The 18336-nt window shown below is 44.5% G+C and overlaps 1 protein-coding gene across 1 annotated transcript in view; it reads left to right on the plus strand.

The window, feature by feature from the left end:
* LOC134345005 (sperm flagellar protein 1-like) overlaps positions 1-18336 on the plus strand; it is a 94154-nt gene that overhangs the window by 19450 nt on the left and 56368 nt on the right. Inside the window, exon 3 of the mRNA XM_063045138.1 lies at positions 15003-15162. Coding sequence (XP_062901208.1) covers positions 15003-15162 — 160 coding nt within the window. The remainder of the gene's footprint in view (positions 1-15002; positions 15163-18336) is intronic.

Below are 18336 nucleotides of genomic sequence, written 5' to 3' on the forward strand. Positions count from 1 at the left end.
ATTCAAAATGGAAGTCTTATTGCATCCTACCTCCACAGGGTAGATGATGGTCTTCCAGTCAGCTTCTTTACATTTTAGCCTCTTTCACACGTGGGCAGCCTCCACTCTTTCCTCCCATGGAATAGTTAACTCAATGAGGAGGACTGTCTTGGCAGCCTTAGAACACAGTACCTAGTCTAGGCAGAGTGAGAAACTGTAGCTGTCTGCCGAGATCTGCCCTCGTGTTCCACTCCTTGCCCGATGAGAGGAGTCCTGAAGCAGCTTTTGGGCGGGTGCATTCAGCACTCTTATCAGCCTTAACAAATGGGATGAGTTGTTGTCCTGCTCAGAAAAGGCTGCTTCTCGCAGCCTGTTTGCAGGTCTCCAGGATCTCCATGAGAATCTGTCAACCTCCTCATTAAATACACCCAATGACTTGGCCTCCACAGCCATACATGGCAATAAATTCCACAGATTCACCACCTTTTGACTAAAGAAAAAATCCTCCTCATCTCTATTCTCAATTGTCTTTCCTCTATTCTGAGGCTGTGCCTTCTGGTCCTGGACTCTTCCACTATAGGAAACAACCTCTCCATATCTGCTCTATCAAGACCTTTCAATATTCAATAGGTTTCGAAGAGATCCCCCTCATTCTTCTAAACTCCAGCAAGTACAGGCCCAGAGCCATTAAACACACCTCAATAACCCTTTCATTCCTGGAACCTCTTGTGAAAAATGCCAGCACATTTTTTCTTAGATAAGGTGCCCAAAACGGTTCTCAATAGTCCAAGTGCAGGTGTGACCAATGCCTTATAACACATCAACATTACATCCTTGCTTTTATATTCTGGTACTCTCAAAATGAATGCTAATATTGCATTTGCCTTCCTCACCACTGACTTAACCTGAAAGTTAACATTTACTGAGATGCCTCTTGGCACATTTTTATTTGGATTGGCTTTATTTTGATTTTGATGAGAACAAACTCATAGACCAACACACACAAAATGCTGGAGGAACTCAGCAGGCCAGGCGGCACCTATGGAAAAAAGTTTAGTCTGTGTTTTGGGCTAAAACCCTTTAGCAGGGCTATGACCTGTATCATCATGCCTTGCAACAGAAAAGGTGCTATCTTTCCAAAGCACTTTCTGTGAGGAGCTTTCAGAGACTATTTGAGACACACACCACTGAGAACATTTAATAGGCAGTGGGAGCTTGTGCTCTACAATATGTTTACCAATCCTCATTGCCTTCCTATTTGTGAATACAACAATTTAAGAATCTTTGTACTGATTACAAATTCCCCCCTTATATTCTGCAGTCTGTTCAGTGATCTGTCCCTGTGTTGGAAGATCATTTTTCAATTTCTCACTTTCAAAAGACAGCACCCACATCTATTATTCACTCCATTTTTGACTCAGAAATCTCTTAGTTTAACCTCTCATGCTAGAATATTCAACCTAAGCTCCATTCACCCTTTAGCATTTAGAAGACTAAAAGGGGAATTGATTGAAATATCAATCACACTCTAGGAAATAAAGTCCTAACCTGTTCAACCTTCCCCAATAACACGACTGCTCATCCAACCTGGAAAATCTAGCAGTCCAATGTCATCCATTTTATCTGCTGAGGGGATTTCCCACCATTATCCTTGTCGTGCTGTACATTCCACCTCAGGTCAACGTTTTGCAATCACTGTAGAAGCTAAGCACTGTGATCCACAGGCACAAACTGTGCCTACCCTATCATCGTGGGGTTTTCAACCAGACCAGCTTGAAAATGTCTCTGAACAACTACCACCAACACATCACCTGCAGAACCAGAGGAGCCAACACACTTGACCGCTGTTATGCCACCATCAAGAATGCTTACTGTAAGATCACACACCCACGCTTTGGAAAGTCCAATCACCTAGTTGGACATCTACTCCTGGCATATAGGCAGGAACTAAAGTCTGCAACGCCAGTGGTGAGGACCAAGGAGATATAGGTGGGGGAACACTTATGGGACACTTATTGGACTGCCTTAAGTCAGTGGACTGGATAGTATTCAGGGATTCATCTTCAAATCTGAATGAATATGCTACGGTTGTCACTTACTTCATCAAGACCTGTGTGGACGAGTGCATGCCTTCGAGAACATTCTGGATATACTGAAACTAAAAGACATAGGTGAGCCAAGAGATCCATAGTCTGCTGAGGGCTACATCTGTAGCATTCAAGACTGATGTTCGAGAACTATACCAGAAATCCAGGGACAACCTATGGAAAGCTAATTTAGGAGCAAAATAAAAACAATTCCGAATGAAGTTAGAGATGGCAGAGTTTGCAGGCCATTACTTCCTACAAACCAAAACCTAATATCATGAATGGCTATAATGCTTTGCTGCCAGACAAGCTCAACGCCCTTTATGTATGCTTTGAAAGAGGGAACTAAACTACACCTGTGCGAATCCTTACAGCATCTGATGACCCTATGATCTCTGTCTCGGAGGGGTGCTGTCTGAACATCTTTCAAGCGGGTGAACCCTGATGTCATGCCTGGTAGCTCACTGAAAACCTGTGCCAAGCAACTGGTGGATGTATTCAAGGATGTCTTCAGTCTCTCGCAGCAGTAGTCAGAAGTTTTGACCCGCTTCAAAAGGGTGACAATAATACCATTGCCCAAGAAGAGCAGGGAGAGTTGCTTTAATGACTATTGCCCAATGTCGCTTACATCTACTGTGATGAAGTGCTTTGACAGGTTGGTCATGGTCAGAATCAACTCCTACCTAAGCAAGAACCTGGATCTGCTGCAATTTGCCTATTGCCACAATAGGTTCACAGTGGATGCAATCTCACTGGCTCTCCACTTGGCCTTGGATCACCTGGACAATAGCAATACCTATGTTAGGCAGTTGTTTATCGACTACAGGTCAGTGTTCAACACAATCATACCCTCTAATCAACAAAAGTCCAAAACCTGGGCCTCTGTACCTCCCTCTGCAAATGGATCTTTGAATTCCTCACTGAGAAACCACAATCAGTGTGCATCTAACATCTTCTCATTGACAATCAACACTGGTGCACCTCAGGGATGTGTGCTTAGCCCACGGCTCCACTCTCTCTACACCTACCACTGTGTGGCTAGGCACAGCTCAAATAGCATCTATAAATTTGCCAATGACAGAACTATTGTTGGCAGAATTACAGATGGTGACAAGGATACCTACAGAGGTGAGAAAAACCACCTGGTTGAGTGGTGTCGCAGCAACAATCTTGCACTCAATGTCAGTAAGACCAAGTAATTGATTATGGACTTAAGGAATGGGAAGTCGAAGGAACACACACCAGTCCTCATTGGGGGACCAGCAGTGGAAAGGATGAGCAGTTTCAAATTCCTGTGTATCAGCATCTCTGAAGATCTGTCTTGGGCCCAACATATTGATGCATTTACAAAGAAGGCCCAACAGTGGCTATATTTCATTAGGAGTTTGAGGATACTTTGTATATCATGAAAGACTCTCAAAAATTTCTACAGATGTACCTTGGAGAGAATTCTATCTGGTTGCATCACTGCTTGGTATGGAGGAGCCGTGATACAGAATTGGAAAAAAACTGCAGTAAATTGTAAACACAACCAGCTCCATCTTAGCTCTACTCTCTCCAGTATGGAGAACACTTTCAAAAGGCGATGTCTTAAAAAGGCAACATCCATCACCCAGGACATGCCTCTTCTCATTACTACCATCAAATAGGAGGTACAGGAGCCTGAAGACATATACTCAATGTTTCAAAAACAGTTTCTTCCCCTCTGCCATCGGATTTCTGAATAGACAATACCTCAGTAATTTTTTGCTCTATTTTTGCACTACTTATTTAATTTATTTTAAATATATTTACTTTTTATTGTAGTTTAAAAACCACGACATTACTTATTGCATCCAGTGCTCCTGTTGTGTCGTCCTCTGTATCGGTGAGACCAGGCGCAAATCGGGCAACCACTTTGCTGGGCATGTTCACTCTATCTTGTTGTGTATGTAATATTTTAGTAATATTGTAAATATATTGTTCGATTAAGCATTCTTGTTTTGTTACATGTAAAGTTACATGAATTGCATACATCGTGACGCTACCAAGTCATACATGTGTGTCTCATCAATGCAACATGGAAGATACATCCCAGCTTGGTGTGACAACAGCTCTGCCCATGATCACAAGTGTGTGTCTGGAACACGCTGCTAAGAGAGGTGGTGGAGCAGGTATAATAGCAGTGTCTAAGAGGCATTCAGACAGATAAGATTAGTTTAATTTGATGTCAAAGCCAGTACAGACATCACAAGCTAAAGGGTCTTTTCCTGTCCTGTACTGTTCTATGTTGTCTTGTGGTCATGTGCGGAGGAATGAGTTACTTTGTCAGTGACTTCACGTTCCATAAATGAACACATAAAAATATACTCCTGCATATTCCTGAGACCCATATAAAAACTGTAGCATTGCAACTTCACACTGATGCTGAATGTCCCCCATTAATCACAATGATTCCTTTGCTTCAGTATACACCAGGGAAAAGGACCTTGGCAATTGTGGGGATGACTTACAGCAGACTGAAATGTATGAGCATGTGGACATTAAGAAAGAGGATGTGCTGGAGCTTTTGAGTTAGATAGTCGCAGGCACTGGACAAGATATGCCCCAGGCTACTGTGGGAGGTGAGGGAGGAGATTACTGAGCCTCTGGCAATGATCTTTGCATCATCGATAGAGATGGGAGAAGTACTGGAGGATTGGAGGGTTGTGGATGTTGTTCCCTTATTCAAGAAAGGGATTAAACAACCAACCCAGGAAATTATAGACTAGTGAGTCTTACTTCCGTGGTGCACAAGTTGTTGGAGAAGATCCTGAGAGGCAGACTCTAAGAACATTTGGAGAGGCATAATCTGATTAGGAATAGTCAGTATGGCTTTGTCAAGGGCAGTTGGTGCCTTACAAGCCTGATTGAATTCTTTGAGAATGTAACAAAACACGTTGATGAATGTAGAGCAGTGGGTGTTGTGTATACAGATTTCAGTAAGGTGTTTGATAAGGTACCCCATGCAAGGCTCAATCAGAAAGTAAGGAGGCATGGGATCCAAGGAGATTTTGCTTTGCGGATCCAGAATTGGCTTGCTCACAGAAGGCAAAGGATGGCTGTAGATGGTTTGTATTCTGCATGGAGGTTGGTGACCAGTGGTGTTCCGCAAGGATCTGGGATCCCTTCTGTTTGTGATTTTTATAAATGACTTAGATGAAGAGGTAGAAGGGTGATAGGTTTGCTGATAACACAAAGGTTGGGGATGTTATGAATTGTCTGGAGGGTTGTCAGAGGTAACAGCGCAACATCCGTAGGCTGCAGAACTGGGCTGAGAAGTGGCAGATGGACTTCAACCCAGGTAAGTGTGAGTAGTTCATTTTGGTGGGTCAAATTTGAAGACAGTATATAGTATTAATGTTAAGACTCTTGACCGTGTGATCAGACAGATCTTGGGGTCTGTGTCCATTGGACACTCCAAGCTACAGCGCAGCTTGACATTGTTGTTAAGGCGTATGGTGTGTTGGCATTCATCAACCGTGGGACTGAGTTCAAGAGCTGTGAGGTAGTGCTACAGCTATATAAGACCTTGATCAGACCCCACTTGGAGTACTGCATTCAGTTCTGGTCACCTCACTACAGGAAGGATACTAGAGTTACAAAATACACGTGGACTAAGATGTTAACTGTCCTGTGCTATCACCAGTGGGATCATCAGTTGATCTGCCACCTGTCTTCAGGAGTTTCGGCCCGCTTATGATCAAGACTCCCTCAAGGTGGTGGGCCAGCAGTGCTAAAGCACCACCTCCCACTGGTGAGCTTAAAAATTTGGCTTCTGCTCTATCAGATTTGTTGGTCACTTCCATCCAACAGATAGTCTACTCTTCAGGTGTCTATGCAACTACTGAAGGGTTTGCAAGATGTGTGTACACTGTCTGACTATCTGCCCCTCTGGACATACTTGGTCCACACCCATGCTGATCCTTTCTCTGCTGCCTCAGCTGCAGTCCTGCTGGTTGACTTGATCTCTCTTCTAGTGAAGCCAAGGTCACGCAGCCACTTCTGGAGAGTGAACGCAATAAATCCACGGCAGCTTACTTCGAATGGATAGCATGAGACCTTCCACCCTCTGTCTCTGCACTCTGATCTTAATTCTGCATACTTGGTTAACTTGCGCTCATGGGCTTCATCGATGTTGTCTTCCCAGGGGACTGTGAGTTCACCAATAACCACTTCTCTACTGGTGTCAGACCATATGATTATATCTGGACGCAATGTTGTCAAAGCTATTTGCTCCGGGAAACTGCCTTTCCCATCCAGGTCAGCCTTGACACACCAATCATTGGCTGAAGAAAGTATGCTTGATCGTGAGCCTGTGCTGTACACCCTTGACTTGGAGCCCTCTTTCACAAACTATATGCGATGTTCTGTGCAACATGGGACATGAGATAAGTTGTGCTGCAGTACTCTCCGCTCAACTGCTTCTGTTACAACTTTGAGAACGTTGTTATGTCTCCAAGTGTACATGCCGCTGGAAAGATTGACTCTGCATGCACTCAAGATATGTTGAAGTGTTCCCTTCTCGCCACAAGCAGCACACCTGTCTGTCTTATCTTCATACCAGGTGCTGAGGTTGGCAGGTGTTGGGAGCAGATCGTACGCTGCTCTGCATAGAGAAGAAATGCGGGGCGGTTCCATCTGCCACAGAACATTCCAAGATAGATGTTGTTGTTCAACACTTTCCCATCAGGTCCAAGCCCCTTGTTTGGCCAGGCCAGCTGTTTTAGTTAACCTCTTCTCCTCTTCTACCTCTCGTACTTCTTGTGTTACAAGCTCACGGCACTCCTTACCCGTAGAAGATGACCACCACTTGCGGGTTGTCCATCCAGGTCCCTGGCGGCCTAGCTGGATAGCCCCAACCGTCTCCTTGTGCTTCAATCTAGACTCTGCCTCATCAACTGCTACACGGGCTGACCGCTTCCTGCCTGATCTCACGTCCGGCTGGGTGTTCTTGATGACAGCGTCTTTTGAGTCTCAAAGCATCAAGAATGATCTTACCTTGGCTACCTTGACCTCCTCAACAAGGGATTGCACTGGGATGGTAAGCTTTTTCTGGCTACTGTGGATTGCAACATTGGTGAGGCTGCTCGGTACTCCAAGCCGCTTCTTCACATACTTGTTGATCTTCCATTCCATTGCCTCAACATGGGACATTGCCACTTCATAGACAGTTAGTGGCCACATTATCTGTGGCATCAGTCCGTACTGCAAGCACCACAACTTCAACTTGCCGGGCAAGCCACACTTGTCCACAGACATCAGACCTCTGCTGATCTGTTCCCCTGTCTCTTGAACCCTCTTGGTGTCTCTCAGCTCCTCTGCGTACCATCGCCCGATGCTCTTAACTGGTTGGTCCTGAATGGATGGAATCTCCTCTCCACAAAGGGTGAAATGAAAGTCAACCAGCTTTCCTCTCCTAAGAACAAGGCTCCTTGACTTCCTGGTATTGAACTTCATTCTTCCCCAATCCATTAGCTCCTCAGGTCTAGATAGTACATTTTCCACTGCCTCCGTGCTGGGACCCAAAAGGGTAAGGTCGTCCATGAACGCTCGTATAGGTGGTAACTCCTCTCCGCCATCAAGTGCGACACCTGGTCCCACTGATTCTGCAGCCCTCACAATGACCTCCATGGCTAACACAAAAAGGATGGGTGAAATTGCACATCCCATTGGGATTCCAACATCCAAGCTCTGCCACCTAGTTGTAAACTGCTGAGTGGAAAACCTCATCTGGAAATCGTTGTAGTACTGCATAACAAAGTTCCTCACCTTAGCAGGAATCCATAGGAATTCCATCACAAACTCAACCAGGACATGGGGAACAGAACCATACGCATTTGCAAGATCAAGCCAAACTACAACCAGATTTCTTCTCAACTTTTTTGACTCCTGGATGGTATGCCATCCATACTAGAATGTTCAATTCTCCTGCCTTCTGCACAGATGTATTTACTAATCCATTCTCTATCACAAATGAAGATATTCTTTCTGCCAGAATACCAAACATAATCTTCCCCTCTACATTCAGGAGTAAAATTGGTCGGAACTGATTCAATGTAGAAGAATTCTCTTCCTTCGGGATGTATACTCCTTCAGCCTCACTCCATGACAAAGGAACAACACCTTGTCTCCACACCACCTTTAACAATCTCCACAAGTATTTCCTCAGCTGTTCACACTTCTTGAACACCTTATACGGCACTCCATTAGGTCCTGGCACTGAGCCTGACCTTGCCTTTCTGATGAACTGTTCAACTTCTGCCAGTTTGGGTTCTGACAGATCGAAGTTCAGTCCTGGATTGGTAGGCTTCACAAGCTCTGAAATGTCAAGCAAAAGGGCGTCCTGCTGTTCATTAGAGTAAGTGCTTGCCAGGTGATCCTATAGAAAAAGTGCAGAGGAGATTTACAAGGATGTTGCCTGGATTGTAGAGCGTACCTTATGAGAATTGGTTGAGTGAACTTGTCCTTTTCTCCTTGGAGCGACAAAGGATGAGAGGTGACCTGACAGAGGTGTATAAGTTGATGAGAAGCATTGATCGTGTGGATAACCAGAGAATGAAAACCCCAGGGCTGAAATGACCAACATGAGGGGCATAGTTTTAAGGTGCTTCAAAGTAGGTACAGAGGAGATGTTTTTCACACAGAATAGTGAGTGCGTGGAATGCACCGCCGGCAATGGTGGTGCAGGCGGATGCGATAGGGTCTTGTAAGAGACTCTTAGATAGGTACATGGAGCTTAGAAAAATAGAGGGCTATGCGCTAGGGTAATTCTAGGCGGTTTCTAGAGTAGGTTACATGGTCAGCACAATGTTGAGGGCCGAAGGGCCAGTAATGTGCTGTAGATTTCTATGCTCTATGTTCTAATAAGTTGACCTAACTCCAGGTCTGTGGTGATGAGGATATGATTTTCATGTGCTATGAAGTCAGTCCGGTATACTTAAAGTGGAGGTTGATTTGTAAGTGTGTCAAAGGGAGTAGGCAGTAGAGGAGGCTAATAAATCAGCCATGATCAAATAGTAGAGTAGACTCAATGGGCCAAATGTCTTAATGCACTCAACATCAGTAGGACGAAAGAGCTGATTGTGGACTTCAGGAAGGGTAAGATGAGGGAACACAAACCATTCCTCACAGAGGAATCAGAAGTGGAGAGAGTGTCTCGGTGTCAAGATCTCAGAGGGTCTAACCTGGTCCCAACATATCAATGCAGCTGTAAAGAAGGCAAAACAGTGGCAATATTTCATTAGGAGTTTGAAGAGATTTGGTTTGTCACCTAAAATTCTCAAGACCTTCTACAGATGTACTGTGGAAAGCATTCTGACAGCTGCATTAATGCATGGTATGGGGAGGTGGTCTACTGCACAGGATTGAAAGAAGCTACAGAAAGTTGTAAAATTAGTCAGCTCCATCTAGGGTACTGGCCTCCATAGTATCCAGGACATCTTCAAGGAGTGGTGCCTCAGAAAGGCAGCATCCATTATTAAGAAACCCCCATCACCCAGAACATGCCCTCTTCTCATTGTTACCGTCAGGAAGGAGGTACAGGAGCCTGAAGGCACACACTCAGTGATTCAGGAACAGCTTCTTCTTCTCTGCCATCCGATTCCTAAATGGACATTGAACCCATGAACACTACCTCACTTTTTGTTTATATTACTTGTTTTTGCACTGTTTTAAATTTAACTATTTAGTATATAATTTAGCTGTGGAAAACGGCCAGTGAGTGAGTGGGCCAGTGAAGCAGTGGAACTTTGAGGCTTTGACGAGGGAAATGCCTTGTGAGAAAAGTGCAAGTCTTTGACTTGAGAGTCTTTGGCAAGGAGGCTGAGAGAGGAGACTACGCCACAGTTGGAGAGGGGGAAAAGTAGTGAAGAAATTACCGCCAGGCTGCGTGCATGATGTGGGAGGTCAGGGACACTGATGGTGCCTCTGGCTCCTACAACTGTGGAAGGGAGAGAAGATGGCGGCGTGATGACAGCGCGCGCAGCCACTTCGGTGATGAATATCTGTTATCTATCAAGTAGGGAACCGTGCTCAATCCTGATTTGATGGAGACAGACGTGAGAGCACAGCGCTGCTACTGTGCGGTAACCGGAATCTCCGGAGCTGAAGGCCCCGAAATCCTCGGCTTTGTGTGTTTCAGCAGCCGGGGAGAGGTCGAAGGCGCTCGGCAGAGGATGGCGCTCGGGAGGCTGTATCGGAGAGGCTGGTAGGAAGCTCGGAGTTTTCAGACGAATGGATTCAGGGTCGGCTGGGGTCGGCTGCTTCCAAGGTATCGGCGAGTTGATGGTGCCTGGAGGTTTATGGCAGGGAGTGTCCCCCTTTTGCTGCCTGCTATCGGGGACTCGGGAGTCTAACACCTCGGGACTTTGAGACTTTTTTTTACTGTGCCTATGGTCTGTTCTTTATCAAATTATGGCATTGCTTTGCACTGCTGTAACTATATGTTATAATTATGTGGTTTTGTCACTGTTAGTCTTTGGTCTGTCTTGTTTTCTGTGGTATCACTCCGGAGAAACATTGTATCATTTCTTAATGCATGTATGCATTTTTAAATGACAATAAAAGAGGACTGAGTGTTCTTATAATCTAATCTAAATGTGTCCAGATTCAGCTTCTGAAGGACCATGTTGCAGCACTGGAGAAGCAACTGGATGACCTCAGGTTCATCTGGGAAAACGAGTGTTTTCTGGACAGGACCTACAGCGAGGTTGTTACACTGAGGATACCGGAAGAGAGAAGGGGGAGCGACGATGAGGAAGGAAAGGATGCTTGGAGTACAGGAGACTCCGGGGGATGTGCCTCTCGTAAACAGGTTCACCCTCTTGAAAGCTGTCGGGACAGAAGACACTGCCAGCCTGAGAGGCGGTCAGGTCTGCGAGTCGAAAATTGGCTCTGAAGCAAAAGCCGAGGATACAGATGTCAGGCAGAGCTGTGGTAGTAGGGGACTCCATAGTGAGAGGTACAGAAAGGGGTTTCTGCGGCAACAGGCAAGATTTAAGGATGGTGTGTTGCTTCCCTGGTGCCAGGATCCAGGATGTCATGTCCCGGGTGCAGGGAATCCTCAAGGGTGAAGGTGAACATCCGGAAGTGGTGGTGCATGTCGGCACAAATGACGTGGGGAAGAACAGGAAAGACATTCTACAGAGTGACTTCAGAGAACTCGGAAGAAGGCCGAAAAGCAGGATTTCCAGGGTGGTTATCTCCGGTTGCTTCCAGTTCCTCGTGCTGGAGTGGTCAAGAACAGGGAGATAATGGATCTGAATGTGTGGCTGAGGAACTGGTGCAGGAAGCAAGGATTTACATTCTTGGACCACTGGGGTATGTTTTGGGGTAAGGATGAATTGTACAAAAGGGACGGGTTGCACCTTAATAAGCGGGGCACCAGCATTCTGCCAGGCAGGTTTGCCTCTGCAGCATGGGTGTGTTTAAACTAAATAGTGGGGGCGGGAGGGGATGAACTGGAAACATAAGGATGGAGATAAAGGGAAAGTGAGAATAAGAAAAGTTAAGAATGACAGCAGAATCAACAGAGCAGAAAGCTCAAGAAGGGATCGTACAGTATGGCCAAGTGAAATAGGAATTGATATGGGAGGTGAGGGGAGTAATGAATTAAAAGTATTGTATATGAATGCACGGAGTATAAGAAATAAAGTGGATGGGCTTGAGGCACAGTTGGAAATTGGTAAGTGTGATGTTGTGGGAATAACAGAGACATGGCTTCAAGTGGACAGGGCCTGGGAAATGAATATTCAAGGGTATACGTCCTATCGAGAGGACAGACTGATGGGCAGAGGGAGTGGGGTAGCTCTGTTGGTGAGGAAGGATATTCAGCCCCTTGTGAGGGGGGACATAGAATCAGGAGATATAAAGTCAGTACGGATAGAACTGAGAAATTCTAACGGTAGAAAGACCCTAATGGGAGTTATCTACAGGACCCCAAACAGTGGTCTGGATGTAGGGTATAAGTTGAATCAAGAGTTAAAATTAGCATGTCGCAAAGGTAATGCTACAGTTGTTATGGGGGATTTCAACATGCAGGTAGACTGGAAGGATCAAGTTGGTACTGGAGGCATCCGTTAGTCTTGCGAGACCATGGATCTGTGCCTGGAAAGTCTTCACTCTCCAGGGCGCAGGCCTGGGCAAGATTGTATGGAAGACCAGCAGTTGCCCATGCTGCAATTCTCCCCTCTCCACGACACCAATGTTGTCCAAGGGAAGGGCATTAGGACCCATACAGCTTGGCACCAGTGTCATCACAGAGCAATGTGTGATTAAGTGCCTTTCTCAAGGACACAACATGTTCCCTCGGCTGGGGCTTGGTACTGGACCCCAAGAAAGGGAGTTTGTGGAGTGCCTCTGAGATGGATTCTTAGAACAGCTTGTACTGGCGCCTACCAGAGAGAAGGCAATTCTAGATTTAGTGTTGTGCAATGAACCGGATTTGATCAGGGACCTCAGGGTAAAGGAGCCATTAGGAGGTAGTGACCATATGATAAGTTTTAATCTACAAATTGAGAGCGAGAAGGGAAAATCAGAAGTGTCAGTATTACAGTTGAACAAAGGGAACTATGGTGCTATGAGAAAGGAGCTGGACAAAGTTCAATGGAACAGTACCCTAGCAGGGATGACGGTGGAACAACAATGGCAGGTATTTCTGGAAATAATGCAGAAGGTGCAGGATCAGTTCATTCCAAAGTGGAAGAAAGATCCTAAGAGGAGTAAGGGCAGGCCGTGGCTAAAAATAAAAGAGAAGAAGCATAACATAGCAAAGATGAGTGGGAAGCCGGAGGATTGGGAAAAGGAGCAACAGAAGATGACTAAACAGGCAATACGTGGAGAAAAAATGAGGTACAAAGGTAAACTAGCCAAGAATATAAAGGAGGATAGTAAAAGCTTCTTTAGATATGTGAAAAGGAAAAAAAAATAGTTAAGACCAAAATTGGGCCCTTGAAGACAGAAACGGGTGAATTTATTATGGGGAACAAGGAAATGGCAGACAAGTTGAACATGTACTTTGGATCTGTCTTCCCTAGGGAAGACACAAACAATCTACCAGGTATAATAGTGGCCAAAGGACCTAGGGTAATGGATGAATTGAAGGAAATTTATATTAGGCAGGAAATGGTGTCGGATAGGCTGTTGGGTCTGAAGGCTGGTAAGTCCCCGGGACCTGATGGTCTGCATCCCAGGGTACTTAAGGAGGTGGCTTTAGAAATCGTGGACGCATTGGTAGTCATTTTCCAATGTTCTATAGATTCAGGATCAGTTCCTGTGGATTGGAGGGTGGCTAATGTTGTCCCTCTCTTCAAGAAGGGAGGAAGAGAGAAAACAGGGAATTATAGACCAGTTAGCCTGATGTTGGTGGTGGGAAAGATGCTGGAGTCAATTATAAAAGATGAAATTACAACACATTTGGATAGCAGTAACAGGATAGGTCTGAGTCAGCATGGATTTACGAAGGGGAAATCGTGCTTGACTAATCTTCTGGAATTTTTTGAGGATGTAACTATGAAAATAGGCAAGGGAGAGCCAGTGGATACAGTGTACCTGGACTTCCAGAAAGCTTTTGATAAAGTCTCACATAGGAGATTAGTGGGCAAAATTAGGGCACATGGTATTGAGGGCAGGGTACTGACATGGATTGAAAATTGGCTGGCTGGCAGGAAACAAAGAGTAGCGATTAACGGGTCCCTTTCGGAATGGCGGGCGGTGACCAGTGGGGTACTGCAGGGTTCAGTGCTGGGACCGCAGCTGTTTACAATATACATTAATGATTTAGATGAGGGAATTAAAAGTAACATTAGCAAATTTGTTGATGACACAAAGCTGGGTGGCAGTGTGAAATGTGAAGAGGGTGTTATGAGAATGCAGGGTGACTTGGACAGGCTGGGAGAGTGGCTGGATGCATGGCAGATGCAGTTTAATGTGGATAAATGTGAGGTTATCCACTTTGGTGGTAAGAGCGGGAAGGCAGATTATTATCTAAATGGAGTCAAGTTAGGAAAAGGGGAAGCACAACGAGATCTAGATGTTCTTGTAGATCAGTCACTGAAAGTAAGCATGCAAGTACAGCAGGCAGTGAAGAAAGCTAATGGCATGCTGGCCTTCATAACAAGGGGAATTGAGTATAAGAGCAAAGAGGTCCTTCTGCAGCTGTACAGGGCCCTGGTGAGACCACACCTGGAGTATTGTGTGCAGTTTTGGTCTCCAAATTTGAGGAAGGACATTCTTGCTATTGAGGGAGTGCAGCGTAGGTTCACAAGGTTAATTCCCGGGATGGCAGGACTGTCATATGTTGAGGGATTGGAGCAACTTGGCTTGTATGCACTGGAATTTAGAAGGATAAGAGGGGATCTGATTGAAACATATAAGATTATTAAGGGATTGGACATGCTGGAGGCAGGAAGCATGTTCCCGCTGATGGGTGAGTCCAGAACCAGAGGCCACAGTTTAAGAATAAGGGGTAGACCATTTAGAACGGAGTTGAGGAAAAACTTTTTCACCCAGAGAGTGGTGGATATGTGGAATACTCTGCCCCAGAAGGCAGTGGAGGCCAATTCTCTGGATGCTTTCAAGAAAGAGATGGATAGAGCTCTTAAAGATAGTGGAATCAAAGGTTATGGGGATAAGGCAGGAACTGGATACTGATTGTGGATGATCAGCCATGATCACAGTGAATGGCGGTGCTGGCTTGAAGGGCCAAATGGCCTACTCCTGCACCTATTGTCTATATATATATCTGACTGTAATTGACTTTTTTCTATATTATCATGTATTTCATTGTACTGCTGCCACTAAGTTAACAAATTTCACGACATTTGCCAGTGATATTAAACCTGAATCTGATTCCGATTCTAATTCTGCTCCTACGCATATTTGAAAGCTTTAAGTTTGTAAAATATATTCTTAATGCAGGAAGGTGTTGAACAGGCTCAACTTCTTTGTACCTGATGACGTGGTCCGCAAGGTGGTACAGTGCTCACCTGGAGTTGTAGAGTATGTGCTGAGCAGCCTGAAGCTAAGAATAGACGAGAAGTTGAAACAGAAACACAGCAAGATGACTGTATCACCACAGGTATGGAGAAATATCTGAAAAGTTCAACCATCAGTTCCTTACTTGCGACTTGGTGGCGCAAATAGAATGGCTTCTTTAAACGCCAGTCATTGTTAGTGTACTGTTATATAGAGTCATAGAGCATGGAAACCGGTGCTTCAGCCCAGTGCTTCTATGCAGACTGTGTTTCCCAATGAGGAAGTCACATATGAATGCTTTCGGCCCATAGCCATCAAGTCAAAACCAAAGTAAATTTTTTATCAAAGGACCTACATATCAGCATATATAACCTTGAGATTCATTTCCCCGCAGGCATTTACAGGGAAAAAATAAATACAAGAGAATTTATGAAAAACTGTACATAAATATCTGTTAAATAGGGGCCGTGGACAATTCTGATTTGATGGAGATGGATGTGAAAGCACAGAGGAACATCTGGAAAAATTTCTGAAACGCTCGTTCACTGCTGTCGTTACTGCGCAGTCGGGAATCTTTCAGAGGGTAGGCCTCAAAATCCCCGGCTTTGCCTGCTGTTGGCAACCGAGGAGAAGGTCGAATCGTTCGGATAGTGATGGCGCTCAGTACTTGGTGTCGGAGAGCTGATCAGGGCTCGAAGTTTTCGGATGACTCAGAGTTGGACCGTGGTCGGGTATGGCAGGGAGAGTTTTTCTTCCTTCTCTCCGTCTGCGTGAGATGTGGGACATTTGAGTGACTTTGAACTTTTACTGTGCTCGTGGACTTCTTCATCAAGTTATGGTATAGTTGCACTGTTGTAACTATGTGTTATAATTATGTGGTTTTGTTAGTTTTTTTTAGTCTTGGTCTGTCCTGTGTTTTGTGATATCACACCGGAGGAAATATTGTATCATTTCTTAATGCATGCATTACTAAATGACAATAAAAGAGGACTGCATGTCTTCATAATCTAATCTAAAAAAAATAACATCTGACCTGTCTAAACCTCTACTATCCATATACTTACCTGAATGTCTTTTGAATGTTGCTGATATTCCCTCCTCAAACACTATTTCTGGCAGCTCATTACAAATATGCACCACTGTCTGTGTGTAAAAGCTGTCCCTGATGTCTCTTCTAAATCACTTGCCTCTGATCTTAAACCTATGCCTTCCTGGGAAAAAAAGTTAATGTGCTTTCACCCTTTCTCTGTCCCTCATGATCTAATGTACATTTAGAAGGTCACCTCTTTATCTCCAGTGTTTCAGGGAATAAAGTTCCAATCTACACAATCTTCCCTTGTAGCTAGGACCCCAAGTCCAGGCAACATTCTGTTAAATTTTTCATTCTTTTATTCCAATCAATCAAAATAATAATAATAACTTATTTATAGAGCACTTTTCATGCAGACGATGTAGTTCAAAGTGCTTTACAGCACGATGAAGTGCAAACAGGAATATAAAAGATGAAAAGGTACTAGCCAAAAGCAACGATAAATAACTAGGTTTTGAGCTGCGTTTAAAAGTGTCAGCTGAATCTGCAATCCTTATAGCTTTAGGTATTGAATTACACATTACAAAAAGGCTCACCTGCCAATTATTTTTCGAGGGACTTATTTTTAAAATTACTAGACCAGCAAAACAGCTGAGAGCTTGAGCAGGATTGACCATGAAAGCAAATCTGTGATGTAGACCTTAAGACCGTAAGACATAGGAGCAGAATTAGGCCATTCAGCCCATTAAGTCTGCTCCACCATTACATCATGGCTGATTATGGATCCCACTCAACCCCACACACCTGGCTTCTGGCCATATCCTTTGCTGCCCTGACTAATCAGGAAACTGTAGACTTCCACTTTAAATACAGACCTGGTCTCCACTACATTCTGTGGCAGAGTATTCCACAGATTCACTGCTCTCAGGCTAAAATACATTCCTTCTTCCCTCTGTTTTAAAAGGTCACCCCTCAATTTTTGAGGCTGTGCCCTCTAGTTCTGGATACTCCCACCTCAGGAAACATCCTTTCCACATCCAATTTATCCAGTCCTTTCAACATGTGGTAGGTTTCAATGAGGTTGCTACGCATCCTTCTAAGTTCCAGAGTGTACAGGCTCAAAGCTGCCAAACACTCCTCATATGTTAACCCCTTCATACCTGGAATCATTCTCGTGAATCACATCTGAACTCTCTCCAATGACAACACATCCTTTCTGAGATATGGGGCCCAAAACTGTTGACAATATAAGTGCCGCCTGACTAGTGTCTTATAAAGCCTCAACATTATCTCCTTGCTTTTATATTCTACTCCTCCTGAAATAAATGACATCATTGCATTTGCCTTCTGTACCACAGACTCAACCTGTAAATTAACCTTCTGGGAGTCTTGCACAAAGATTCCAAAGTCCCCTTGCACCTCTGATGTTTGAACTTTCTCCCCATTTAGATGATAGTCCGCACTATTGTTCATTTTATCAAAATGCAAAATGCATTATCGTATTCCATCTGCCGTTTTTTTGGACATTCTTCCAATTTGTCTAAGTCCTGATGCAATCGCATTGCTTCCTCATCACTACCTAACCCTCCACCTATCTTCATATCATCAGTCCCAGACTAGTGAGAGCTTTAAACAGAAGTAAGAGAACCTTAAAATCAATTCTAAACGATACATGAAGCCGATGCAGAGTAGTTAACATTGGAGTGTTATGCTCCCTCATCCTGGTTTTAGTCAAAAGTCTAACAGCAGCATCCTGAATCATAGCCATTTTTCATCTTGAGGGGAAGAAGCAGTTCCCGAATCGTAGAGTGTGTGTCTTCACACTTAAGTATCTCATCCCTGATTGTAGCAATGAGAACAAGGCATGTCCTTAATGTTGGACACTGTCCTTTTGGGACATCACTTCTCGAAGATCTCCTGGATATTACGGAGGCTAGCGCTCATGATGGAGCTGACTAAGTTTACAGCTCTCTCCAGCTTACTTCAATCCTGTGCAGCAGCAACCACCCCCCCCCCCCATCCCCATACCAGACAGTGATGCAGCCAGTTAGAACATTCTCCATGGTACATCTATAGAAATTTTCTAGTGTTTGAAGCAGGTATTTATTTAGAGATACAAGGCGGAATAAAGTCTTATGGCCCTTTGAGTTGCACTGCCTAGTAACCCTCCAATGACCCCTGATTTAACCCTCACCTAATCATGGGACAATTTATAATGACCAATTAACTAACCAGTACATCTTTGGA

Source organism: Mobula hypostoma, chromosome 4 (genome assembly GCF_963921235.1).
Source record: "Mobula hypostoma chromosome 4, sMobHyp1.1, whole genome shotgun sequence".
NCBI classification, from domain to species: domain Eukaryota; kingdom Metazoa; phylum Chordata; class Chondrichthyes; order Myliobatiformes; family Myliobatidae; genus Mobula; species Mobula hypostoma.